At 39.7% G+C, this 27400-nt stretch overlaps 1 protein-coding gene across 2 annotated transcripts; it reads right to left on the bottom strand.

Moving 5' to 3' along the window:
• Window positions 1-665: 665 nt before the first annotated feature.
• Window positions 666-27160, bottom strand: DDX4 (DEAD-box helicase 4). 2 transcript variants are annotated; one of them, XM_015848726.3, is made up of 18 exons: window positions 27061-27160; window positions 26825-26928; window positions 25590-25716; window positions 24113-24181; window positions 21685-21759; window positions 20524-20610; window positions 19820-19903; window positions 17760-17801; window positions 16421-16563; window positions 15965-16117; window positions 14569-14723; window positions 13318-13447; window positions 12121-12287; window positions 10053-10198; window positions 4015-4114; window positions 2846-3116; window positions 2613-2693; window positions 666-1102 (listed from the first exon to the last, which is right to left on the bottom strand). In XM_015848726.3, the coding sequence occupies exons 2-18, from the start codon at window positions 26906-26908 to the stop codon at window positions 1022-1024; spliced, it is 1995 nt and encodes a 664-aa protein (XP_015704212.3). In that variant the 5' UTR covers window positions 26909-26928; window positions 27061-27160; the 3' UTR covers window positions 666-1021. The 2 variants fall into 2 exon arrangements, with proteins under 2 accessions (XP_015704212.3, XP_085384578.1); XM_085528452.1 differs by having other exon boundaries at window positions 26834-26928.
• Between the last annotated feature and the right edge of the window lie 240 nt (window positions 27161-27400).

Genomic DNA, 27400 nt, shown 5'->3' with positions numbered 1-27400 from the left:
TCTTTGCAGTTTTAACTGTATGAAGGCTAATACAAAAATGAGACTGCTATTCTTTTTTTCCCAAAACTCCCCCCTTTCCACTGACATCATATTAAACAAAGATGAATATGCATTCCTTTAAGCATGGAAGATAAGAAAAACTCATGAGTTCAGGTTATGTATTTTGTTTATGCATTTCTAGTAGAAATCATTTGAGATGCTTTATTTGATGAATTGTAATGTAATGTAAATGTAATGAAGTGTTTTACAAGCTACAAATATAATGCAAGCCTACAGCACATCCAGAATACCTCTTCTTAGTCAGTTACACAAATCACCCTGATCCTCTCCAGCCAAACATGTGTAAGGTAAGAGGCAAGGCAAAAAGCACTCTGTGATTGAAATGATCCTTGAAACAAGGATAAGTTGGTCTCCTTTGAAGGCTTATTCTCAGATACGTACAACCCATGACTGCAGTTAGTTTGTTAGCCTTTCATAAACATAGAAGACTTCAAGAGTACATCTTCCAAAAATTACTACTCATATGTATTTCCTGCAGTAAGCAAATCAAGAAAACCCCAAACTTCTGACATGAAAGTCATAATGGACACACAAATCCTCAAGGAGAACTACCCAGAAAAGGAGCCATGCTGTCCAGGGCACTAAATACATACACTGCTTCCAAGTTGCAATTCAACTGAGTTTTAATAACAAGTTCAAGTGATATGTTATTTTCCACTTGCAAGCAAAACAGGGATGACAACTCACTGGTTTACAGCAAGCATTACTTATAGCAACATACAGCCTCAGCAAACACCTACTGATGACAGGTTTTTTTGTTTCCTGACAATGGCTTTTACCTTCCTGCATTGAGTGAAAATCACCAATGGGTTCCTTTTTCATTGTTGAAATCATCATCATGGGATACAAGGTAGCTTGTGAAGACAAAGTGTTTCATAAAGCTTAACAGTAATTGAACATTAACTGCAACAGTTCACTTAAACCACAACAGAAAATAACAAAGTTCAGTACTAAATTTGCTTTACTCCCATGACTGAAACGTTCTTTCAGTATACGACATCGTCTTTCCTCCTGGGTTCACTCTGCTGCTGCCTGTATTAATCTAGGAAAGAGAATGGGTACTAGTTTAGAATCATTAACAGTATCAAGCTTTCAACAACAGTTGCTACAAAACAATTGGTATTCATAATCCTTCATATTCTCTAAACACTAACTTTTAAAACAAGGAAGGAGCTTTCCACAACTCCAGTCTAAGATGAACATGCTTTTATCAACCTCAGTTTTTATCAGGCATGAGAGTAATCTTTCCCAAAGTTTAAATCCCAACTTTTTCCCCTACCCAACACAAAGTAATGTCAAGGAAAAACTTTCTCCTCTTTCTTAAGGATGACTGCCTGAACTATCTTCCCAATAACATCCTCTTCCATTGTAATAGCCTAGTCAACTACAAGCCTGTTCAAAAAAATCACCAGATAAAAAGTCTGCAACAGACCACAGTTCTACAAGAATCGCTCTATTATATAATGACCTTTTCACCCATTCCATTTCAAAGAGAAAGTGAATACTGCATACAAATGAAGACTCAGACCTAGAAATTAAAAGTTTTGCAAAGTACTGGAACAATCCATAAAGATCCATGTGTATTCAGAAGCCAATTAGAAAAACTGACAAGATTTTCCTTCGGAAGCGATCTAAATGAAATAAATGTCCTTGAATGTAATTACGTACAAATGATACACTCAGACTTCAAGCATGAGAAAGAAGAATTTAAGTTAACTAATGTCCCAAAGAAGACCCAAGGGGAAACAAACATTCAGAACTGATTAAGGAATTGGAGAGACATGTGGATACACCCAAAATAAAGCATTTTCACAAATTATGGAAGGCAAAAAACATGAATCATGAAATTGAATTCCAACTTCAGACACGGTATGAACACAGAATGAGTAATTATTTATCTGGAAGTCTCTAACAGTGCATCAACACTTAAAATGCAAATGTGATATAATAAAATTTCCTATGAAAATCATCAAGGAACGGATTTTGTTAAGACCAAAACTGAAGTAGTAACTGAGTTAGCAAGAATTATCAAACATCAGTTCTAAAAAACTTCAAGTATGCACAGAACAGCAGTCTTGGCAGCTACGCTACCTAGAGTGTCTCATTTACTCAGGTTGTATTTTCATATCTGGTAAGAGCAATGTTAAGAAGCTGTAAGATTCTTCAACACAAACTCTATAAAAAATTTGACATAAATCAGGTTAGGACATTTATCTAGCTACAATTACTGTAAGTTGTCAGCCAAATCAGTTACTTAGTGAAATGCACAAGTAGTAGAGAAATTGTGCGTATTTGTACAAACCTTTTATTTCAAAGTCATTTTTGATACTGCAGATAAAGATTAATGCAGCTAGTAAGGCTACAATGCAAACAGTCAAACTTAAGACCAGTTATCCAAAGTGAGTTTCAGAATCATTACGAATTTTTAAGAGGCACAACTCAGATAAGGGAATCAAGACCAAAAGTCCCAGCAATAAATACTTTGGTTATATGTTGTGACCCACACCTTCATATTAACAGAGAATTCCAACAGCAAAGACTTCCAGACTTACCCTCTGGGCACCAAGTGATGAAACAGTATTTGGTCTTTCTAGAGCCATTTCTTCCAACCAAGCTGGAACTTCCTGCTGAGCCTACATAATTAGAAAAGGGAATCTATCAACTTTGACCACTTTCCCAATTCTTATTTAAAGTTACACAACCACAATACAGTTATAATTCTTACTCTGTACGCTAAAGTGAGAACCTCAGAAACAGAAGTTCAGCGCTAAGATTTGAAACTTACTTCTGAAAGCACTTTAAGTAGAGACTGTACAAGATGGCTATCTGACTGATCATCAAAGAAAGAAACTGCTTTGCCAGGATTTCCACAACGACCAGTTCGTCCAATTCGATGTACATAATCTTCAATGGTGTTGGGGAGATCAAAATTGATAACATGTTGAACATTTTCAATATCCAGGCCTCTTGCTGCTACTGAAGTTGCCACAAGAATTTGACATTTTCCAGAACGGAAATCATGAAGAGCTATCTCTCTCTCTCTCTGTTCCCTGTCTCTGTCAAGAAAACAATTATTAGAAAGTCTCTGAAATCTGCAGTATTAAGATACAAGTTAAAAGGTTCACAGACAGAAGCAGTTCTTGAAAAAACGTTACCTTCATGCTACCCATTGGGTTTTCTGAATTTTTAACAGGTTAGCAGTAAGAATTTTCTATTTTAACTTGAAACTCCAGAACAACTGCATTTTTTTCAGAAAATAATATGTATCAGGACTACTTCACCAAGTGCATCTATGGCCCACCTCAAGGTAAAATAATCTCAAAGCTAAGCATAGAAAGGTAAAGAAGAAAAGAAGGGCACTGGGACAAAGGTAAGACTTCAGAGAAGAAGAGAGAACAAAAGGGTACACAACAGTAATGATCAGACAGCAAGAGAACACAAGAGAAGCCTTTGTATGCTGATCTCTATAAAAATACTGTTTAAGAAGTCTGTGAGCACATCACAGAGGCAGAAACAGCATCAGAAACCTCTGTGGTACACAACTTGACTTAATGCTCTGGGGAACTGACATCACAGACAGAAAGATCCACAGCTCCCACTTCAATTCATGAATGTAATCTCAAGTTTTTTTTTTTTTGTTGTTATATCTATGTCTTTATCATTTGTGTTACAACAGCTGATTCTACTGAATTAAATAACATTTTCTTGTTCAGCAGCAGATGCAGAATTCCCCATTCTTACAGAGTATTTGAAATGTGGTCAATCATGAAGATGCATACTCATCAAACAAAGGGACAAAACTCACCTTCAGAAATGCTATGTTCTCTACAGGACAGAGCTGTTGAGAATTGCAAGGCAAACTAAACTAATACAAGCTGATTTCAAGAAAAGTTTCTCTTCAGATATGTTACTACTGATTTAGTAAATACTTAAGAATTCTCACTTAATACTCACCCATGAATGCTGGTGGATGGTAAGTTCTCTTGACAAAGAAAGGCTGCAATGTAATCTGCCTTTTTCTTTGTTTCCACAAACACCATGGTTCGTTCACCACCTATGTTAAAAAGGAGAACAGATCTAATGGAGTTTGATGCAAATTCATTATTGAGAGCTGCAGTTTCGAACATCCAATCTGAGAATTGGTTTTAAATTAAGTCTTTATGGCATGATTTGAACAAAGGCAATCCATCAGTTTCTAAATCAACACAGAAACCCAGGTTGATAGTCATGCATTGTATTTTTCTCCTCATTAAAAGAAATGAAAGATGAGTTTTGTTCTGTGGGAAGCCCCAGTATGTTGCCTCTTCCTACGGCATATAGCTAGACATGGGGCATCATTCCGAGTCCTTGATTTATTAGCCTCAGTTTTAATTAGATTGTATTATATTATGTTATCTTGCATTCCGATATCATAGAAAAATAAGTTTCCCTCCTTAGATCATTGCCACTGTTCTGTTTGTTTCCTTGAGCCCAGCTCTCCCTACTGCTTTCCCTTTTCTCTTCCCATTTTTTGGGGTCAAGGGTCCACGGGCCTACTGCCCTGCCCTGCCCTCCCCCCCCATCATGGACATAGATCTATCTAGATAACTCCGTGACAGCTTTTGGTGGAGAATGCAGGCATAAGATTTTAATGTTAGTTAAAAGTTAGTTAGTAGGGAAAAAAAAAAGGGGGGGGGGGGGGATTTCTTTAATCCAGAGACTGCAAGAGCATTGCTATTTGACCTTCATAGGTTAGACTGTAGTCTGGACACTGTACAGAGTGTCTTCTGATTTGGTTCTTTTTCATAGAATCATAGAATTACCCAGGTTGGAAAAGACCTTGAAGTTCATCAAGTCCACTGCAGCCTAACCACAGTACCCTAACACTAAAAACCCTCTGCTAAATCATATCCCTGAGCAGGGGATATTTTTTCCTTTCCCTTTTTAGCAGCTACCAGCTATGAATCTACTCTCCATTCTAGCTGCTCTGTTTAAGGGATTGAAAGCAATTACGATCTTCTCAATGTATTAGCCAATTATCAATGTCATGATTTATTGTTGTGGAACTGTGTTCATATATTACCAAATAAGGGCACTGATGGAGACATCTGCCTGGCACTTATATGCAATGTGGTATAATTTGAATTTTGACAATTACATCCCAAATGGAATAGCCAATTTTACTAACACCACGATGTTCAATCTGGTTTCCAGGCCGTCTTCTCAGTTTGCCGCAGGTTTCTTGAAAACTGAGTTAGCGATCATGCTCATGAGCATGTTACCAATATCACTGAATGTACTCCAATCCATTTGTTCTATGCGGAAGTCTCCTCCAAAACCAGAGAATGCTGACTGGCAGGGAATATGGAGAGGTCTAGGAAAAATCTTAGAAGTCAGGGGCCTGCAATGTCATGGGATTTCACTCTTGAACACCTGTAGGATCCTGAGAAACGAAGCCAGTATTTGAGTCAGGGATGGTGCAGCTTACATAGATCTAAGGAGATACGACTTATTTAGGGCTTGGCTTGTGCTTACCATGTTCTATGTAATACTATTCTGGAGAGAGAGTTTCTGAGCTGAGGTTCAAGCCAAAGGGGGAAATACCCAAGTCAAATCTGATCAGTCACAGGAGGCACCAGTAACAATGCCAGTTGCCCCTGTGGAAGGCAAGAAATGGAAACGGGTGTCCTCACATCTACAATGGAAAAAGAAGAAGCGGAGAAGGAGGCAAAGGAAGATCCAGGCGAAGGGGGGGCCTGACACAGCACCACAAAAGGCAAAAGGAAATACTAAGAGGCAAGAAAAAGAGAGTGATGAGGAGAAAGTCTCTATTACTGTTTGTCAGCCTCTGAAGATGACTGAAATCCAAGGCTCAAGAAAGGAGTTCACCCAGCACCCAAATGAATCTCATGTCACCTGGTTGTTTCGCTGTTGGGACAGCAGGGCCAGTAGCTTGTCTCTACATGGTAACAAAGCTTGTCAACTAGGAGGCACCGCCAGAGACACAGCTACTGACAGAAGGATTATCAGATGTCTGGATGGAGCTGCCACCCACTGGGAGCAAACGTTAGTGGTTGTGAAGGAAAACTTCCCTTCAAAGACAATCTGAAGCCTGTGATGAACAAGTGGGATACAATTGAAAAAGGCATCCAGTATTTGAGGGAAATAGGTGGTGGAAATATTGTATAACCCTAATTTTGATCCTAGTGATCCACGCCAAGACCATGATCCTGGGAGAGCAAGGACGACACCTGATATATGGCAGAAACTCACCAAAACAGCACTAGAAAGGTACGCTGTTACACTAGCAGCAATGCTTCAAAGGTACGAGGAACAACAGAGAAGACCCCTAGTTTTTTAATTGGTTCTTACACGCAAAACTTTGAACAGTTACCTCAACTCACGTCTCCATTTCAGCTATCTCAGAAGTAACCAACAGACTGAATCAAGTGGAAGAGCAAGTGTCTCTATTGGTTAATCAAGTCAAACCTGTAGTAGTATCAGAAATGACTGATGAAAGTCAGGATCATCAAGGGAGTCTAATGAAAGAGCTGATCAAACTAATGAAAATCCAGACCCATATAATTAAAGGTGATGAAACCTCCTCCTCACCTGTATCATCAAAAAAATCACAGCTATTAAATGCAAATGCATTCCAGCTCAAGAAAGGAACAACAGTAAGACTACACCACATATTGCCTTGTGATGTTACCTACATGACCATGAAGAAGATAGAGGAAGTGGCATGACAAAGCTACTCCTGTACTACGAGCATGGATGAGAGAACTACAAAACAAACCAACCACCAGTAAAGCTGCTCCAGTTACCACAGGTAATGAATAGAGGAGCCCTGCCCTCAGTCAGGGGAGGGAAAGGGATAATAGAGTTTATTGGACTGTGTGGATTTGATGGCCTGGCACATCAGAACCACAGAAATATAAGGCACTGGTGGATACCGGTGCACAGGGCACCATAATGCCCTCTGGTCATGAAGGGACAGAATCAATCCATATTTCTGGAGTGACTGGGGGCTCTAAAGAATTGACTGTGCTGGAGGCCAAAATAAGCCTCACTGGTAAAGACTGGCAAAAGCATTCTACTGTGACTGGCCCAGGGGCTCCATGCATACTTAGTATTGATTACTTCAGAAGGGGGCATTTCAAGGATCCTAAGGGGTATCGATGGGCCTTTGGGATAGCTGCTGTAGATATGGACAACATCAAGCAGCTGTCTGTTTTGCCTGGCCTGTCAGAGGACCCATCTGTTGTGGGGCTGCTATGAGTAAAAGAGCAGCAGGTACCAACTGCTACAAAGACAGTGCACAGATGGCAGTATCACACCAACAGGGATGCCTTGCTCCCCATTCATGATTTGATTCGCCAGCTGGAGAATCAGGGAGTGATCAGCAAAACTCACTCACCTTTTAACAGTCCCATATGGCCAGTGTGTAAAGCCAGTGGAGAATGGAGGCTGACAGTAGACTACCGTGGCCTGAATGAGCCACCGAGTGCTGCTGTGCTGGACATGGAACTCCAGTACGAGCTGGAGTCAAAAGCAGCCAAATGGTATGCCACCATTGACATTGCCAATGCCTTCTTCTCTATTCCTTTGGCTGCAGAATGTAAGTCACAGTTTGCCTTCACCTGGAGGGGCATTCAGTATACTTGGAACCTTTTGCCCCAGGGGTGGAAACACAGCCCAACCATTTGCCATGGGTTGGTCCAAATTGTACTGGAATAGGGTGGTGCTCCTGAACACCTGCAGTACATTGATGACATTGTTGTGTGGGGCAATACAGCAGAGGAAATTTTCACAAAAGGAGAGCAGATAATCCAAATTCTTCTACAAGCCGGCTTTGCTATTAAGCGAAGCAAAGTAAAAGGGCGTGCCCTGGAAATTCAGTTCCAAGGTATAAAGTGGCAGGATGGACGTCGTCACATCCCAGCAGATGTGATCAACAAAATCACTGACATGTCTCCACCAACTAGCAAGAAAGAGACACAATCTTTCCTGGGTGCAGTGGGCTTTTGGAGGATGCATGCTCCAAACAACAGCCTCATTGTAAGCACCCTTTATCAGGTGACACAGAAGAAGAATGATTTTGCATGGGGCCCCGAGCAGCAGCAGGCTTTTGAACAGATTAAACAAGAGATAGCCCGTGCCATAACACTGGGGCCAGTACGGACTGGACAGGATGTAAAGAACATCCTCTGTACTGCTGATGGTGAGAAAGGTCCCACTTGGAGTCTGTGGCAAAGAGCCTTAGGAGAGACCCGACGCAGACTGGGATATTGGAGTCAAGCATATAAGGGGTCAGAAGAGTGCTACACTCCAACTGAGAAGGAGATCTTAGCCGCGTATGAGGGGGTTCAGGCTGCTTCTGAAGTAGCTGGTACTGAAACACAGCTCCCATGACACACTTCGACTGCCGATACCACCTGGAGCAAGTGGATTGCACTGATTACACAGCAAGCGCAGATGGGGAACCTCAATTGTCCAGGAATTTTACAGGTGATCATGGACTGGCCTGAAGGTAAAAGGTTTGGAACATCACCAAGAGAAGAGGTGTCACGTGCTAAAGAGGCCCCACCAAACAACGATCTACCAGAAAATGAAAAGAAATATGCCCTATTCACTGATGGATCCTGTCATATTGTGGGGAAGTACTACAAATGGAAAGCTGCTGTGTGGAGCCCCACACAACAGGATGCAGAGGCCACCGAAGGTCAAGGAGAATCAAGTCAGTCTGCAGAGGTAAAGGTTGTCCAGCTGGCCTTAGATGTTGCTGAACGAGAGAGGTGGTCAATGCTTTATCTTTATACTGACTCATGGATGGTGACGAATACCTTTGGGGGTGGTTACAGCAGTGGGAACAAAATGACTGGCAGCAGAAGGGTAAACCTATTTGGGCTGCAGTACTATGGGAGGACATTGCTGCCCGAACAAAAGATATGGTTATAAAGGTGCGCCATGTGGATGCTGATGTGCCCAAGAGTCGGGCTGCTGAAGAACAACAAAACAACCATCAGGTAGATAAAGCTGCCAGAATTGAGGTGACTCAAATAGACATGGACTGGCAGAAAAAGAGTGAATTATTTCTAGCTTGATGGGCCCATGAGACCTCGGGCCATCAAGGAAGACATGCGACATGTAAGTGGGCCAGACGCCGAGGGGTGGACTTAGCTATGGACGCTACTGCACAGGTTATTCACGACAGTGACACCAGTGCCATAATTCAACAAGCCAAGAGGATGAAACCTCTCTGGGGGGAAGAGCGATGGCAGAAGTATAAATATGGGGAGGCATGGCAGGCTGTCTCTCTCTCTCACTGCCTGGCGGCAGGTGTGGGTGTGCTTTAAAGCTGTGGTGCCTTCAGTTTCAAAGCAGGCTTCTCGGCCTTTGGAAACCTCTCTCACATTATTTTCTTTATTAGCCTCAATTTTAATTATATTGTATTATATTGTGTTATCTTGCATTCTGATATCATAGTTAGTAAAAAAAGTTTTCCTCCTTAGATTGTTGGCACTGCTCTGTTGTTTCCTTGAGCTCAGCTCCCACCTCTATACCCCCTTCCCTTTTTTTCCCTTCCCATTCTTTGGGTTCAGGGGGCCCACGGGCCTACTGCCTTCTCCCCTCCCATCATGGACATAGATCAGTCTAGATAACTCTGTGACCCCTATGAAAAAAAAATATATACAGGCCCAAAAGTTTGTTTACATTTAATAAACCTACACTCTGGTGAATATCATCAGGTGCTAAAGCAATTAGTAACCATCTATGCAAAGAAACTTACCATCTATGAAGTTTCATCACCATTACTCAAAGGTCAGACCTTTACAAATAACCATAATACAAACTTTTCTAAAACCTATGGCTCCATGCAAAGCACTTCAAGCTTCCATCAGCAGTCTTATATGCAACAGAATGCAATCATGACTTAACAGCAAGAGCATACATTTAAAAGTAAGCAAGTCTATCTCTCCTGGAAGACAGTTAGTTACAAGGAAAGTTACCTGTGCTTTGTAGAACTTCTATTAGTTTATCCCTCTTGGATAACCGGGGGACCTGAAGAATATTTTGCTGAACATCACTGCAGGCTCCACAGGTATTTCCAATAACAAGAAATATATAGTCCGTTTTCAAAAATTCACCAGCCAGCCTTGAAGAGAACCAAACACTATTAAGCACTATTAACACTGCTTATTTTTGCTTCCAGATCAAGCACCCATCACAACAGTTACTCATACAATGTCTCAGCAGATTGCCACACGTGCTTTTTCTTTCAAAAAAGGATAAGAAGTTTGTATTCTTTCCTAAACAGTCGTACAAAAAATGATCAGTGCACAGACAAGCCCACAACTTCTCAAAATACAAATACTGTATTTCTTAGTCATCTCAAACTGTTCTACACAGACACCTGAAATATATTCGTGACACATATGCTACCATTCCTGGGGTGCTATATATACCTGAAAGGAACAAGGGAGAACCCTACAATGCCCAGAACTGAAGATTAGTCTTCAGACATACCATTCTTTTTGACTGCTGAACAAAAGCTCCACTTAAAAACATAGATCTTATCCCATTGCATTTATTTACCACCCCATAAGTGAAACTCAGATTCTGTTCTGGTCTTAGATTTTTATATGAGATCAAATGTGGCAAAATCAGTATCACCAACAAATGCCCCATAATAGTTGAGAATTTTTACTAAATTGTATTAATCTATCTATAGAAAAGCATGCTTCATATCCAGTGTACACAAAATGCGATTTGCACTGGAAGGGATAGAAAACATCTTGCACTTTAACGGAAGACATAAAAGCCCAAAATTGCTAAGCAAAATTTCTCACATCAGCAAGGAAAAGCTGGCTCTCAACTCTCCTACACAACAGAGGTCAGACCAAAGGTTATGTCATAGCTAAGATCCAAGCTCAAGAACAAAAGTAAACAGTATGTTTAAACCAAATCTGACACAATCTACCCTAAAAAAAAAAAAAACAAGAAGTCTGAAAAGAAGTGCAGGAGAGCCTAAAATGAACAACGCTGAAGAAAGTACCATGTTCTGAAGTTTTTTTTTTTATATTCTTTTTTCCTTACTTTCCAAAAACATCCTTGTTGAAAAGTCAAAACTGACCCACTGAAGTAACAAAGTAGTTCACCTCCATGGTCCAATTAGTTTATAAGCTATCAAACTGTAATACACTTACTGTTTTGGTGGGGTTTTTTTGGGTCATAATTGTTATATGTATGTTTGGGTCATAATGTCACAATTATATCACTTAACACAAAAGCCACCACAGTTATGTCCACTGCTCAAACTGCAGCTTAGAATCCTCTTTAAGACAGGACCTTTAGATACGAGTCTCTTTAAAAGTGGAAATACTGAAAAATATTCAACCGCCTATGGGAAAGAGATGCTTTGTTCTGTCAGGTTCAGCAACACCATTTCCATTTGTTGAAACTTGGTTCTGGCTGGAAAATAGAACGTTATGTGTATTGAGTGGCAGAGACGCAAGACGCATCTAAAAGCCATGAGTGGAAGTCTCAGAACTGCTGAAACCAAACATCACTCATACAGGCAAAGAAGGATGCTATATGAGGAATGCTATATGAGGAAGGCTGGTGAGCTGAACAATAGCTGAGCTGTCTGTTTAAATTATGCCCTGAAACCTAAAGACAACAGTACCAGTGCTGCTTGATAAAGAGCAAGACCACTGCTTTAAATCTCAAACATAAGTTCGTCTGTGCAGCAACACACAAAAAAGCAAGGACACTATGAGGACTTCCGCAGAAGTGGAATTCAAGAGCTTTCAGACATCACAGAATTCTCACTAAGAACCTCCTGAGAAAGCAAGCAAGCCACCCTTCATCTATGTAAGTTAGATGTATATATGTAGATTTGCTACTGAGAAAAAATAAGTAAGTTTTCAGCAAGGAATATTAACAGTGTAGCTTTTCAGTCTATTCTAGCAAGTTTATAAGACTTCACAAAAGAAAAAATGAGTATTCTTCACCTTTCAGGCATCTAGAAGCACACAAGCGTACTTTCAGATACATTCCCATCTTTGCTTAGCTCACCTTTGAACTTCCTGAGGAAAAGTGGCACTAAACATTAATGTCTGACGTCTGTCTTTAGATGGCATGTCTGGATAAGAAATCAGCTTCTTCATATCTAATCCAAAACCCATATCAAGCATGCGGTCTGCTTCATCTAACACCAAATACTTCACTTCCACTAAACTGATCTGAAAACATTTCAATGAGAGAAAAATTGTGTTTTTTCACTGGCAGCATACAGTTAATAGTCAAAATCCATCTTTAAATATTTCCTTTTAGTTTGAGTTAATTGACAAATAAAAGCCCAGGTTCTTCTCAGATATTATATCTTACTTGCACCTTGGTCTCTAACACTGTTAATCTGCACCAATTCTAATCATATGCTGAAACCAAAATGCTTCAGAACCTGGTTCCCCAATTCAAACCAATTGGAGCCTAATGTAGGTAAACTGTTATTCAGCACCATGGGTTTGAAATCATGTCCAAGTTTTAGAAGGATTTTCTCATAAAATCCTAGCACATTCTCAAAAACTGCTTGGCCTGTAAAAAGTAGATGTCAGAAAGCATACAATGTTACACTTCAGAAGTACATACTGCTGACTGTGACTAGAAACCCAATAACCACAAAAAAACTATCTCCAATTTATTACCAAAGTATTTCTGCAAACCTTATTTGTCCAGCAAAACATCACTAAGACACCATTCCAACACACAGAAGTTTCAATTTGAATTTTCGTCTAGAAAAATAAAAACTTTAAAATATTACACCTGAAATTTATTGTATTTTGATTAAAATTAGCATTAATAAGTTCAAGGAATGTTAGCACAGCCCCACACACAAAAGCTACCACAGCAAAAAGAATAAGACTTAAAGAGAAAATGTACTAAGGGATTTTACATGAAAACTAAGACATAACATTCTTTTACATTTAACTGTAAAATATAATTACCAAGAGCATTACAGCCAATTTGATCTAAAATGGTATTCTCAGTGTGACCCGATAAGAACTGAAAAGACACACCACACTTTGCAAAACATCATGGTATTTAGTTATTCCAGGAAACACTCACTTGCACTTCAAGGGCATGTTCAAAGGCAGCATACCAACTGGTTTTCAAGGATTGTTTATTTGCTTCTAATAAATCTGAATAATGAACGATAGTACATAGAAGGCTAAAATAGCTTAAGGGAACGTAGACTAAGTTGAAGAAGCTTACCTTCTCTTTTTCAATAATGTCAAGAAGCCTTCCAGGAGTGGCACACAATATATTACAGCCTTGCATTATTTGACGGATTGAATGACCTGTTTGTGTACCTCCATAAATCACAACAGGCCTTATACAAGTCCTATTGTATAGGAAAAAAATGGATTATTATCTACATATTTAAGCTGTATCAATACATGAAAATAAGCAAATACAGTCAGATTTACCACAAACCAGTTTGAGTGCTTCAATCCATTTATCATATAATACAGTTTATAACAAAGAGCAGAATCCAAGGCCAAATTTCCATTGCTATAAGCTCAAGATTCCCATTCAGACTACATACAAGAGGGTGCACTGCACACAAGAGGAAGGAACATTGCATCTCAACTGCACTCTTCCCTCTCCCCTTCAACTGAGGTACAATACAGCAGTAAGAATTGAAAGAGTGTTACACGCTGCTCCCTTTATACTGAAGGCTCAGAAGTAAAAGGGAGGTCAGAAAATATAATATTAAAGCTGTACACATCAAAGGGCCAGTGGAGAACATTTACAAGGGGAAATTTTTGAAAAGCAGAGAACACTACTCAAGCATTAAGCTGCAAATGTGTTCCATTACTGAAGCAATTTAGTACTCTCCCAGCTGAGAATTTTGGTTATATCTACCAAGTTAAGCTAAATCAGATCTGCAGAAAAAATGCACCTATTAACAAGAACTACCTTCCACATGTGTACAGAAAGTATTTTCATATCTGAATTCTGTTCATTCTTGAAGATATTAATTCAGCTCCACGCATAACAAGGTTCAATCAGATAAAACTAAGTCAAACTAATTTAAGGCCATTACCTCTTGTGACACTGCTAGTCACCTGGAAAAATGAGGCCAAGCTCCACCTCACCACAACCTCCTTTCAGGTAGCTGTAGAGAGCAGTAAGTTAGCTCCTGAGCCACCTTTTCTCCAGACTTAATAATATCAGTTCCCTCAATGACTTCTCCTAAGACTCATATTCCAGATCCCTCATCAGCTTTGTTGCCCTTCTTTGGATGCACTTCAGGGCCTCGGTGTCATTATTATATAGTTAAAAATATATCAAAATATAAAATACGTTAAATATATAAAACCCAATATAGTAATAAACTTGCTAATCAGCATTACCCACCTAAGCTCCAGTGTTTGTACTTATTTGATAGGCATAAAAAATTTTGGTAGTTTGTGAAAATAATTATTTCTGATTAAGTACAAAGCAAGTACAGATGCTTACCCATACACAAACTTCCTTGCTTCTAAGAAGATCTGATTTATCAGTTCTCTAGTTGGTGCAACAATAATGCACTGTGGTTCTTGCTGCTTTTTGAAGACACTTGCAGTTACGCCATCTTTCATCATCCGGTCCACAATTGGTAGAAGAAAAGCTGCCTAAAAATAGCATCAATGTATGTTGTTTAGACTTAAAGCATTGGTCATGGTAAAGCTGTGTATCAATCTAAAAGACAGAATGATACAGCATGCTATAAACTTCAAGAAAAGCACAGCAAAAGGATTTAGACCAACATATCACAGGTCAAAACTTTCTCCCTGCCTAAAAAGTATGAAAACATTTCTCTAGTCCTTAAGATTCCAATATTGCAGGAACTCCACCACACATTACCTTATTTCTGAGTTCTTCAGGCAGTTCAACACATCATCCTGACACAGAGTACTATTTAAGCACCCTAGGATCAAATACTGCTCTGAAACACATGCTTAGAAGCTTTATATTATCATCAGCAGATCTGTAAGTTAACAGAGTATTAACAATCTCTGGATTACAACAACAGCAGACTAATTTGTGACATCAGCACTCCTACTTCCAAATAAGTATAGTTACACCCAAAACAGGACCCTTGTAGACTGACAAAAAAGCATTCTTTGCAGACATTCAAAAAAACACTGAATACTTGTAACTTAAGGTTTTTGCACATTTCAACCTCTCCACAAACAGAAGAAACATTTCTCTAAACAGCAACTAACAACATATATATCAAAGCTAGAATTCCACACAATGCTAAAATTCAAAATGGTATGTGTAATAGCCAAATATACAGAGCTGTCTGTAGTTAGATTTGTATACATTAAAGTTTAACAAGTTGAGACAACTGTCAGCTTCTTAATTCTAGTCTCTGTATCACTGTAATGAATCACTTAAAACTAAGTCTGGTGCAATCAGATTTGGTTCACATTAAGGACAACAAATCAGGACAACATACTATTGAAATCCAGCACAAGTTTAAAAGACGAAACAAAACAAGTCTCTCTTAACATACTATTATTTTCCTAATAAACCATTTCCACGACAGCCTACAAATCTGCTTCACTATCTGTATGTTCTCAATGACTGGTCTAGTCATTAGTGAAGTATTCAAAAATTAAATTAATTCAATTCAATTTAATTAATATATTAATTAGAAATTAATTAATTTAATCTGAGAATGGCTCCCCATCTGTTCTATCCCTGCTTAATAATACACTTGACAAATGGTTTTTCTTGTACTGAAATGACAAAAAAGAAATTACATGCTTGCCAACAGAAGAATGCTTATTTTGAAGTCTGTGGCATCCACCTAAAACTCCAAAGTCATTAATTTACAGTATGAATGAATGCTACAGAAAATGCTTACTGTTTTTCCTGATCCTGTCTGGGCACATGCCATTAAATCCCGCCCTGCTTGTATAACAGGAATGCTGTACTTCTGCACTGGAGTAAGTTTTGAATATCCAGTTTTAGATATATTCTTCCTCAAAGTCTGAGAGAAGTTAGCTTCTTCAAAAGTCTGCAAGGGGAAAATAAAATGTATTGTAACAGTACACAGCCATATAGCATAGAGATAACCATATCACACCCTCATTTCCCTACCACCTGCCCCCACTCCATTCTGCTATCTTCCCTCCCTCTGCCCTGCTTCTTTATCCTTCCTCCTAGAAGGAAGAAGACCCTTTCCCTTCTTTTATTTAAAAAAAAAAAAAAAAAAGCTAGCCACCTTGTGTTATGTGGAAGCAAAATCACACATTACTTTTTAAACAAACAGAAAATCACAGAATCACACTCAATACTTGAGAACAAAATGTTAACTAACCAGTAGTGGTGCTGGAGGGTCAATTCCTGTCATATCAGCGGTGCATTCATCATACTTGTCAAAATTAATTCCTGTCTGATAACTTGCAAAGATGGACTGTTCATCATCAGGTGGAGGAGGGGGCACGTAAGTCACCTTTGGACCTTAAGAACACAAGAATAAACAGTGTAAAGAAAATTTAGACTGCTTCAAGTATTGCATTACTGAAGTGATTTGTATTTTCCTCCACCTTACAGGAGACAAAGATACGTGTAAGTGAATTCTACTAAAACTTAGCTTCACACTACAATACTGAAAATTTGCTTGCGGATAAAACGAGACTTTTCTAAGGCCGTTTTATAATGCATTCACACATTTACTCAGGAATCTTACTTTGAAGAGATACTAACAACAAGTATGTTAGTTCCTACATAACTACTGCAAAAATTCATTACACTACAAACTGGCTCTACCTCCCAACAATGAAATTATTTTATACTAAAAGTACAATTCTTTTGTCCCTGGTAGTTCATTTATACTTCAGCATTCCCTAGGGGAACTTTCAAGCTAATAAAATCAGATGTAAAAAATGAATTATTTGATGTTCACTAAAAGGTTTGCAACACAAGTCTTTTCACACAAATCTCAAGTAAGGAATGACTATAAACCAAAATTATTCATACAAAATTAAGGTATTTGTTATTTGTCCCTTTGCATCTCAGAAGTACCAGGAAGCGAAATAATGCCAATATCTCCTCAAAATACACTCAAAGTAATCAAACATTTTGATAGTCTGTTCCAAATGACACATCCAATACATGCTAGAAAGTCATTATCCATTAAGCACTTCAATGTTATTTCCTGCACATAAAGTATGACATTCTATTTACCAATCTGAACTCAGTAAAACACATCAAGCCTGTCTTCTCTACAGAGCGCCTCAAAAGTAACATCTTAAGTGAATAACCTAATGCTTCCCAAGCATTTTTCTGTAACAACTCTAATCACCACTTACATGTGATAGCCAATTAATTTCTAGTAGCTTTGTCTCAAGTGGGCAACAATTGCCATTAGAAAGTAAAGAAAAACATTCCACAGAGGAATTCCACAGCAGTCCACTCCAAAACTAATCACCTTTATTTAGCTGAGAACAATGATAGCATTGCTCCAAAACTTAATGGTGATCACAGTTTAAACAGTTTAACAGTACATGCTTAACAATTCATGTTATACAGTTCAGAGTTATAAATTCTCATAAATCTCTACCTACTGTCTTGTGAACTGAATTCTAGCAATCTTAAGAAAAAATGCTGACTCAAAAGCAAGTTAAAATTGACATATTACTTATGAAGCTGCTTACCTCTTCCAGCATCAATTTCTTCACTGCGTCCTTTGTGAGCTCCTGTTAAATGAAGCAGTCTCCAAAGTTAGCTTATTTTAGGGAAAAAAAAAAAGCTCCTAAGAGAACATTATTAAGGACCATAATGAAAAAAAGATTAAAGAAAATTGCTTTAATGTTCGTTTTTTTTACTGCTTCATACAACTCAATGAGATTTAGTTGTGTCTTTCAGTGGCACCAAAGAAGCTATTCACTCAGTGACATTATATTCATTATCAATACCTCTAAGGAAATTCCAAGTCAACCCATAATTGTAGCATCAGTATCTTCATCTACCAACAAAGCACGAGATTTGGAAGTGGCATCAGGGGGCACAAGCTGCAGTGCAAACACAGCTAGGCCACATGCAGCCCATTGGTTGGGCCTACCTGCTGTAATCTATGAATTCTGCACAGCTCTTACACTCTTTTAATGCAAAACCTACTAACATACCAGAATACTCCATCTCTGCTGCAGCAGGTGGTAGAATTTCTGAAGTTATAGAGGATTTCAAAAACAATAATCTGTGTTTCTTGCACACAATTACTTACACTGCACATGCTAAACTTTCATGGTTTCATCTCCCAAAGATGTAAAATTGTACTAGTAACACTCTAATTAAAGGAATGTCCCCCAAAAAAGTGAGGGAAGCAGCAGCATGACTACCTATTATCTACCTTTGCTGCATTTAAAGCAATTGAACAGTGATATGAATGGAATAAGGGACTTATATCTTTAGTCCAACCTGCTAAGGAGGTTTATTAAACACACCAAGGACAACCTGTTTAAGGCTCTTTTAATCCACAAGAAGCAAGCCCTTGTAAAAAAAAAAAAATGTAATTAAGAATACTCTGAATGCTGCATGCCACATATTCCAGGGAAATTGTACTAAATTATCTGTATAAGACTTGATTCTGAGTTAGCATTCTGTACACTGCAAAGCAACTGTTCCACTGTGATCTATTGAGACTCAGCTCCTGCCCCTCCCCAGCACACACCGATGTGTGCTTGTACATATTTTTTAGTATATGATAGAAAAGGCAGCTGCTTCATTCCTATTTTTTCTACACGTATATGCCCTTCTTAGTATTTTATATACTATACACAGATTTTAAAATTGAATGTAGAATGTACTTGAAGGATAAACACATCTCAGACATTAGGGAATACATTTAGCCCATATGTAACCCTTTAAAGACAAGGGTTTGTCTTAGAAAATATTTCCTGGCAATAAATCTTTGTGAACCATAGTAAAATTGGGATTGGCGTGGGGGGGGGGGGGGGAGCAAGGGGAGGGGACATATTCTAACACTGAAGGGGAAGAACATAAACTTTTTTTTTAATACACAGTCTGGAAAGTTATTATCTACAGTCATTCTAGAAGACAGAATCAACTTGAGAAAAATGCTAAAGACAACAACAATACGTCATTATGCAGGAAATGGACATAGTGTAACACAGGGGAAAGAAAGCCTCTCTTTTGGATGTATCCCAGCCATTCGCTGAGAGTCAACAAAAAGGAAAGGTAAGTAACTCAATGGGGCACATAGAAAGCTCTCGAGCACATAACTAAGTTTAGAAATCTCCCCCTCCAACACCCTACTCTAAATCTCATGCAAACCTTGCCACTTCTGAATCTTTAAGTTACTGTAATTGACTGTAGTAAATTTTTGAACCACTATGTTAAACTGGCTAAAGATAAAAGTGCTGCACAGCTCTTACACTCTTCTAATGCAAAACAGCTCTTACACTCTTTTAATGCAAAAGATAAAAGTGCTGATCAAGTGCTACTAAGAATCAGTCAACCCCACTTTGTGATTCATCACAGATCAATAATTCCTACATCGTTGCTGTATCAGTTGAATAAAAATCTGTTCAAAACAGCATGCAAGCAAGCCATCTAACTGTTGCAATAGGTCTTTAATTCCCAGTGGGGGGAAAAACTAAGCTAACATCACTTACCAAAGCTCTGATAGTACTACTTTGCTACAAATCAGCAATGAGAAAATCCAAGACAAATCATGTTACTAAAAACACCTCACCTGCAAGACCCCCAACTGCTCCTCTTCCTCCTGAAGCAAAAGGGCTGCCACGCAGAGGACTATTTTTTTCCTCACTATTAAAGCCTGTAAGAAATACAAAGCATAGTAAGGTGTACATCTAAAATTAGTTTTATAAAGCATTACGCGCAATGCTAGTATTACAGAACCACAGAATATCCAGAGCTGGAAGGGACACACAGGATCAAACCCCCTGCCTCCACACCAGACTACCCAAGTCCAAACCTCTGACTGATTACACTGTTCAAATGCTCCTTGAGCTCCAGCAGTTTTGTGCCACGGCCACTGCCCTGGGGAGTGTTCCAGTGCCTCACTACTCACCCTCTCACAAAGAGCCTTTTCCTAACACCCAACCTGACAATCCCCTGATGCAGCTCAATGCCATTCCCTTGGCTCCTGCTGCTTTCACTGGTCAGCACCAGCATCTCTACTTCCCCTTGTTAAGATAAATGCCTGATGCTACTTATGACAAAATCCACAGCACAATATTCCCAGGAGATTCTTTGTATTTTTTACCTGTTCTGTATTACTTCCAATGATATGATCTTGCAAAGAAGGTACCCCTAGCACATCTGACGAAATAAAACTATTTCACAGCATTATACTTTTAGTTCACAAGGAGTAATCCAGTCAAAAAGAATGACCTAAGGTGCAGACCCACACAAACCAGTCAATATAAAACTCACACTTGTTTTGCCCGAAGATGCCAGAAACTCCTCTAAAACCTTGTTCTCGCATGCCAGGCTCGTTTGTGGAGTTCCTCTCTTGAGAATCTGCATCATTGCACACAAGACCTTAGTTTGCCTGATTTTGCACATACATATCAAATGATCTTTGATTATTCTGTGAAGTCCTTGCTTTACTGCACTTTTTATTGGAATTAATAAAGCTATATATTTGCCCAAACATGAAAAATGATATTTTTTTTTCTGTGCTAAAAACACAAAGAAAGTCTACTGCTCTCTTGTATTGCATCTTTCCAGGAGGAAATCTAACACTAAGTCTTCACCCCTCTGGCTAATCCACAGGAAAACTGGCTTTCTCCATTTTCATGAGCAGTACCATAGTAAGATAGCACTTTCTACTTATTGTCCCACATTACTATTTTACTGTGTAACAGTCCTTAATGCTCACATTAACCCAGACTGCCAATAAGCCTCACATTTGCATGGGCACAACGCATTTCTGGCTTTTTTAATGCTAGGAGGAAAAAAAACACTTTACAGTTTGTAGGAGTTACACCTAGACTGTGTCACATAAAGCACATTACTATTAGTGTAAGCCAAACAAAATTGAGAAAACTTTCAAAAGTAAATTCTACTTTATTATACCATTTTAATGTACTACACATCTATTACCATTTATCTGTTAGTCTATACAACTGAACATTTGTTCTGCCATTTACAGTAACAAAGATCATTACCCTGGTTTCAGCAGAGACTTCATAGTGTCTGGTATGATACTGAGGAGAAAGACACTGATAATACACTGATGCTTTAGTTACTGCTGAGCAGTACTTCATAGAGACAAGGATGTTTCAGTTTTTCAGCTTGTCTTATTATCCACAGCCAATATGCTGTGAATACTAACTCATAAATAGCCCATCATTTGAGTTTTTACAAATGCAAAATAAAAATTGCATTTTAAAGGAGACAGGCTAAGTATAAATATTCCTAAGCAATACAGACCTTAAAATGCAGGTTTAGAGTTATTTTCACAAGAGTTAGTATTAGCCCTCAAGTCATAAATGCTCACATGGGTCTGATACAATGAAACTGAATATAGAAATAAGGAAAACAATTTATAAAATACAAATAGTCACAGAACAAAACACTCCAGAAAGTTACCTCTGCTTCCAAAACTCCTCCCTCTACCAAGTCTGGTCACTGGTCGATCTTCTCTGTTCTGATGTACAGCAGAATCTACAGACAGGAAAATAAATCAACAATCAAGATCACCTTTGATTTTAGGGTAGTTGGTTGTTTTATTTTGTTAAATGAACTCCACGTTAAAATTACCGAATATATTCAGGATGAACAGGAGTTTGTTTCTGTAAGCCAACCAGGCCTGCTGGCTAAAGTCAGGATTCACCTGTCTCAAAGGAGGGAAAAGGACTGTATATATATGTGAAAGGAGTTGGCAGAGCTTGTTAACAGGGCTTTAAACTAAGCATTAAGGGGGAAAGAAAATAGAATCATGCTCACTACAGATGAGTGTAGGAACAGCATGCCAAAGTTGAGAGCAAGATCAATGACCCAACTGAAGTACACCTACACAGCTGGTGATAGACTATTGGACGGCATGCCACAGTCAGAATGGCTGTGTGCTAGTGAGATCCTTTAGTCTGCTTTATGAGGTGCCGGGTACACATCTAAACATCGAAACACATCTAAAACACTTCAATGCACACACCATGAGAAATAAACAAGAAGAGCTAGAAGCCTTGCCTCAGTCCAGGGCTACAACATCACTTCTATATGCAAAACCAGCCCTGTGAATGTTGTGATGGATGGTAACAGGCTTTTCAGAAGGGATAGGCAGAGCAGCACTGTATGTTGTGCAGGGGCTGGACTGCATGGAGATGACACTTGTCAACAGCTTGGTTGAGAGCCTCTAGGTAAGGATTAAGGGACACGGAAACAAAGGAGATGACACTGTGAGAGTCTACCACAGACCACAAGACCACGATGATGATGACAATTAAATACTCTTCAAGGAACCTAGAGATTTCAAGCTCAATTGCCTTTGTCCTTATGGAGCACTTAAGTGACAAAGTTTAACTGAGTACACCACACAGCTTATATAAACAGATGCAACAGATGCCTAAAAAATCTAAAAACCTAAAACAGAGAAGATCACATGGGTGAAGTGGTGAACAATGGCCACCTTGGCCACAGTGGCCAAGCAGTATTCAATTCAAAATCTTTTGTGACAGGAGGAAAACTGCCACCAAAACCTCAATCCTGAATATAAAGGAGGGCAGATTTTAGGCTGCTTAGGAAACTACTTATTAACATCCCCTGGGAAACTGCTTTTGAAAGCCTTGGAGTCTCAGCACTGCCTACCCTAAGTACAACCTCCTGAGTGCACAGGAACCAGGCAATTCCACAGTGCCAGAAGTCAAGAAGGAGGGGCAGAAGGCCAGTGTGGCTCAACAGGAATCTTCTAAAGCTCTGACAGAAAAAGAAAGCACACAGCTGCTGGAAGCAAGGTAAAGATACAGGTGATAACTACAGGGACAATATTCACATTTGCACAGAGAAAATTCATGCAGACAAAGTTGTTAGAATTTAAAGCTGGTCAATATGGTGGTTAACAACAAAAAGGTTTTTGTTTTGTTGTTTGTTTGTTTTTTTAAATACATTAACAACAAAAGGAGAACCAGAGAGAACACTGGTTCATTACTTGATGAGAATGGTCATCTCACAATCGAGGACAAAGACAAAGCAAGAGACATTTAGTGCCGCCTTTGCCTCTAACACTGATTACTAACTCAGGGACCTCAGATGCCCCAGGTTGGAGGTCACGGTCCTCAGCCAACTACTCAGCCAAACCCACACTTGTACAGGATTTGCAGCTTGACCTGGATGCAGATAAGTCTATAGAGCCCAATGGAATTCACCCCTGAGTATTCACAGGGCTGGATAATGTCACTGCAAGATGTCTCTCAATTATTTTTGAAGGGTCTTAGGAATCTGGAGAGGTATCAGTTGACTGTATACAGATTGGGCTCCCAAGAGGGGTAAAAAAGCCTACAGTAAAGAAGACAGCATTTCAAAGCTGGATGAAGTTAAGAGGGCTAGAGGACGCCTATGCAGCTGGAGCACAATCACCTTTAATTCACAGTCTATGAATTTAAGGTTAGCCACAGTAATCCATTTCAGTGTCTAACAGATATAAACATATTAATGGAGGAAATAAGAAACAAAATTCATTCCAATATTCAGGTAAATCAATACATAACAAAACACATTAGAACTCAGCTGACAGTATGAACAAGGTCAACACGCTAAACTGGCAAGTAAACACGCTTAATTTAGAACAATAAGAAACTATTATATGATGCAACAAGGTGCCCTTAAACAGCAATGCTTAGGGTACATAATGCTGTCTTCAAAAACAGAACAGCATCACACTACAACAGCTCTGCTACTAACACACACATATTTCAGCACCTACCAGGGTACCAATAATACGGTTGCCAGTCCTAATGTTTGGTCCAAAAGCAAGGCTTAACAATCCCCAAAAGTACAAATTTTAACTGCACAATCCTACCTCTGCTCCCAAAACTTCCTCCAGTGTCACGCTGTGCATGCAGACTCCTGTTAAATCCTTCATTAGCACCTGGAAAATTAAACAAACAAAGCTTTTGACACTGTCTTCCACAGCATTCTCATACACAAACCAATAAAATTCACCCTACATAACTGGAAACTAAGGAAAACTTCTGGGCCCCAAAGGTTGCAATCAATAGCATAAACTCCAGGTGAAGGTGAATCATTAGTGGAATACCCCATAGTCTGTTAAAGGTGCCAGAAGAGCTTACCACCTTCATTCAAGTCTTGAGATCAAGGGACAAAGTGTACCCTTTGCAAGTCTGCATGCCTTATTTAAACATCAGCTGAAACACAATTCATTAACTGTAAGATAAAAGCTTCCAAAAGAGAGAAAGGTTTATCCAGCCTTTTCTGGAAAGTTAAAAAAAATAAAAATCCCCATCAATACCTGCTCTCTGAATTCTCAACTTCTAACACTTCAAATCTGGAGAAGTTCAAGTAACAGATCTGAATTCTAGGTCTTGGCCATACTGATTTTCCAATATCTTGAGAATAAGTAATTACGTAAAAAAAAAATCTCTTTTTCACCTACACACTAAGAGGTAGGAGAATGACACATCAACAACAAACATACTGCCTTGTTCTAAATGCTTATAAGAAAATTAATCTAATCTGTGCTAAACATGACACATTTAAAAAGTTTAGGTTGTGATTCCACAGCTGTTTTGAACTAAATATGAACACCGTATTTTTAACCCAGATACAATTTCACTGAATTTATAATATTCACATGCAGTTTCAGCACAGATCATTCCTAAGAAAAGAAACCAGTGAGAACTTCTTAACTGCCCTATCCCACATTTTGTCAGTTTTAAGCTAAACCTGTTTCCTGATCTGGTTATTGTACCATCAATCCAAGTACGTGCTGGGACAAACGTGTAACATCAGCACGGCCTATTATAACTAAGGATTCTCTTCAAGTTTAAAAAAGTATAATCTTCATGAAATCAAAGCATTTTATAGAAACTTACAAAGTGAAAGTTGCATCAACATAATGTCTCAGTTTTTTTATTTTTAATTTTTTTTTAAATGTTTCAACAGCTTCCTGTGAGCTTTTCTTATTCTCAGTATAACTGTCAGGAAGTACCTTGATAGGACTGCTCAACACTGCATGTAGTATTCACTCATTTTCAACACTCTTTAACACAGGCATTTGTAGAAATGGTTACCCAGTCCTCATCCACTCACTTTAAATTATACAATGTATTCAACACCAACTATGCTAAACAAAGGAGTGAGGGACACAAGTAAAACTTACTCCTTATATTATTTGCACAATTTGATGTTGATTATTGCATGAGGGAACACGTGAAAATATTAAATACAACTAGAATAGTACTACGTTACATCTCCTAAGCTTTTCAAGTCATCAGCTTCCCCAGATATCAATAAAATCTCAAGGAGTTTTTGCATACCAAGTGAGCCTTTATTCTGACTTAAGCCAAAGAAGGGACTGTTTGGTGTGCCTGGGAAGCCAGACAAGGGGCTGGTTGGTCTGTTGGAGAAGCGGTGGGATGGGCTGTTTGGTCTGCCAGAGTTAGTCTACAGGGAAAAAACAGGGACATCACAATGTTATCTTCAGGTCAAGAACAGTATATGTGAACTAAAGGTGCATTTAATTGCCAAGTCTTGCATTTGACATAAAGTGCCTTCTGCACCCAAGTGCAGTCTTTCAAATTATTCTGTTCAAAGTTTCTTATGCTCCACTACATTGAAGTGCATAATGGTCATACACAAATGTCACCAGAACCAAGTAATACACAACCAGTATGAAGACAAGTCTATATTGCCTCATGTCAGACTTGTGGAGGCATCAACTTCACTTTGCTAACAAACATTTAAAGCTTGTTATAACCATTTGTCACCCAAAGCAATAATGCAGTCTTTTAAAGTATTTTTTTCTCCAATTTAGGCTTCGAAAGATTACAAATACAAGTACCATAAATAAAACTATTCCCATCAGCTTCACAACTACATTTCACAGAATCACAGAATTACCCGGGTTGGAAGGGACCTCAAGGATCATGTAGTTCCAACCCCCCTGCCTAGCAGGGCCACCAAACATACGCATTTCTGTTGCTCTTCAACAACATGCTTACAGATTATCAAGTATTTTATAGAAGTCAGCCCCTCTTAGTTTATTCAAAGATTCAGATACTCCACCCAAAACAGTTCAAACAGCACCTAATTTTCACACTGTACCATTTTATTTCCAGCAAAGCCTAATTTCTCCATTCATCTCTCCTTACCCCCCATTCCTCATTCGAAAGATCTCTAAGACCAATGCCAACTATCAAAGATTCATAACACATCCTGAAATTTACAGCATCTTCTGCCGATATTAATTCATCCCATAAGTAGTAAAACATTATTCAGCTGTCTCTTATCACACCCCCCTCTACCTCACCCTATACTTCACACCAAAGCACTTTGCTACCGAGTAATAAAACAACAAAACTACATGCGAATAACTGGCACTGTCGGCTCTGACACCTCGGGCACACAGCCCGTGCCCTCAGCTCCCACAGCAGAGCCCGGCACGCTCAGGGAGCTGCAGTGAGCACCGAGGCGGCCTCGCGGCCTCTTATTCCCTATAGGGCAGGCCATCCCAGTGCCCCCATCCCACCACCCTCCCCCGGACACAACTCACCGCCCACACCTGCTCCTCATTACGCCGCAGAGGAGCCGCTGCCGCCTCCTGCTCCAGGAGCTCCGTGTCCCAGTCCTCTTCCATAGCGAACGACAGCAGCTCACCTGCAAAACCAGGAGCAGGTGAGCAGCACCCCCCCGCCCAGACACCGCCATCCCGCGATGCGGACACACGACGGAGCCCACCCCGGCACACCCTGCCCTCGGCCCCACACCCAGCTGCCCCCCGCCCCCTACCAGCGCCCTTAACCGCCTTCCTCCTCTGCAAGCAGCATGGCGCCGTCCGCCCGACACGCCTTATATAGCCGCCACCGCGTGCCGCCGCCGTGCTTCGACCAGCAGCCAATGGGAGCGCGAATCGTCACGCGGCGCATGCGCAGCGGCTTTCAAGACCGATTAGGGCGCGTAGTGGGGGTGGGGTGGGAAGGTGGCGGTAGCGCTGAGGGCGGAGCGTGTAGGGCGGGAAGGACGGGGAGGTTGGGCCGGGTTCGCCTTGGTGTGCCTCGGGGATCGGGAGGAACCAGGGCGGAACGTGGTTCGAGGCGGCTGTGCCAGGCCTTGTCCGTCACTGTCCGTC

The sequence above is a fragment of the Coturnix japonica genome, chromosome Z (assembly GCF_054131305.1).
Source record: "Coturnix japonica strain WE chromosome Z, WE-NBRP24, whole genome shotgun sequence".
Classification (NCBI taxonomy): domain Eukaryota; kingdom Metazoa; phylum Chordata; class Aves; order Galliformes; family Phasianidae; genus Coturnix; species Coturnix japonica.
Note: the sequence above shows the minus strand (reverse complement) of the source record. Positions and strands in the feature narration are given on the sequence as shown.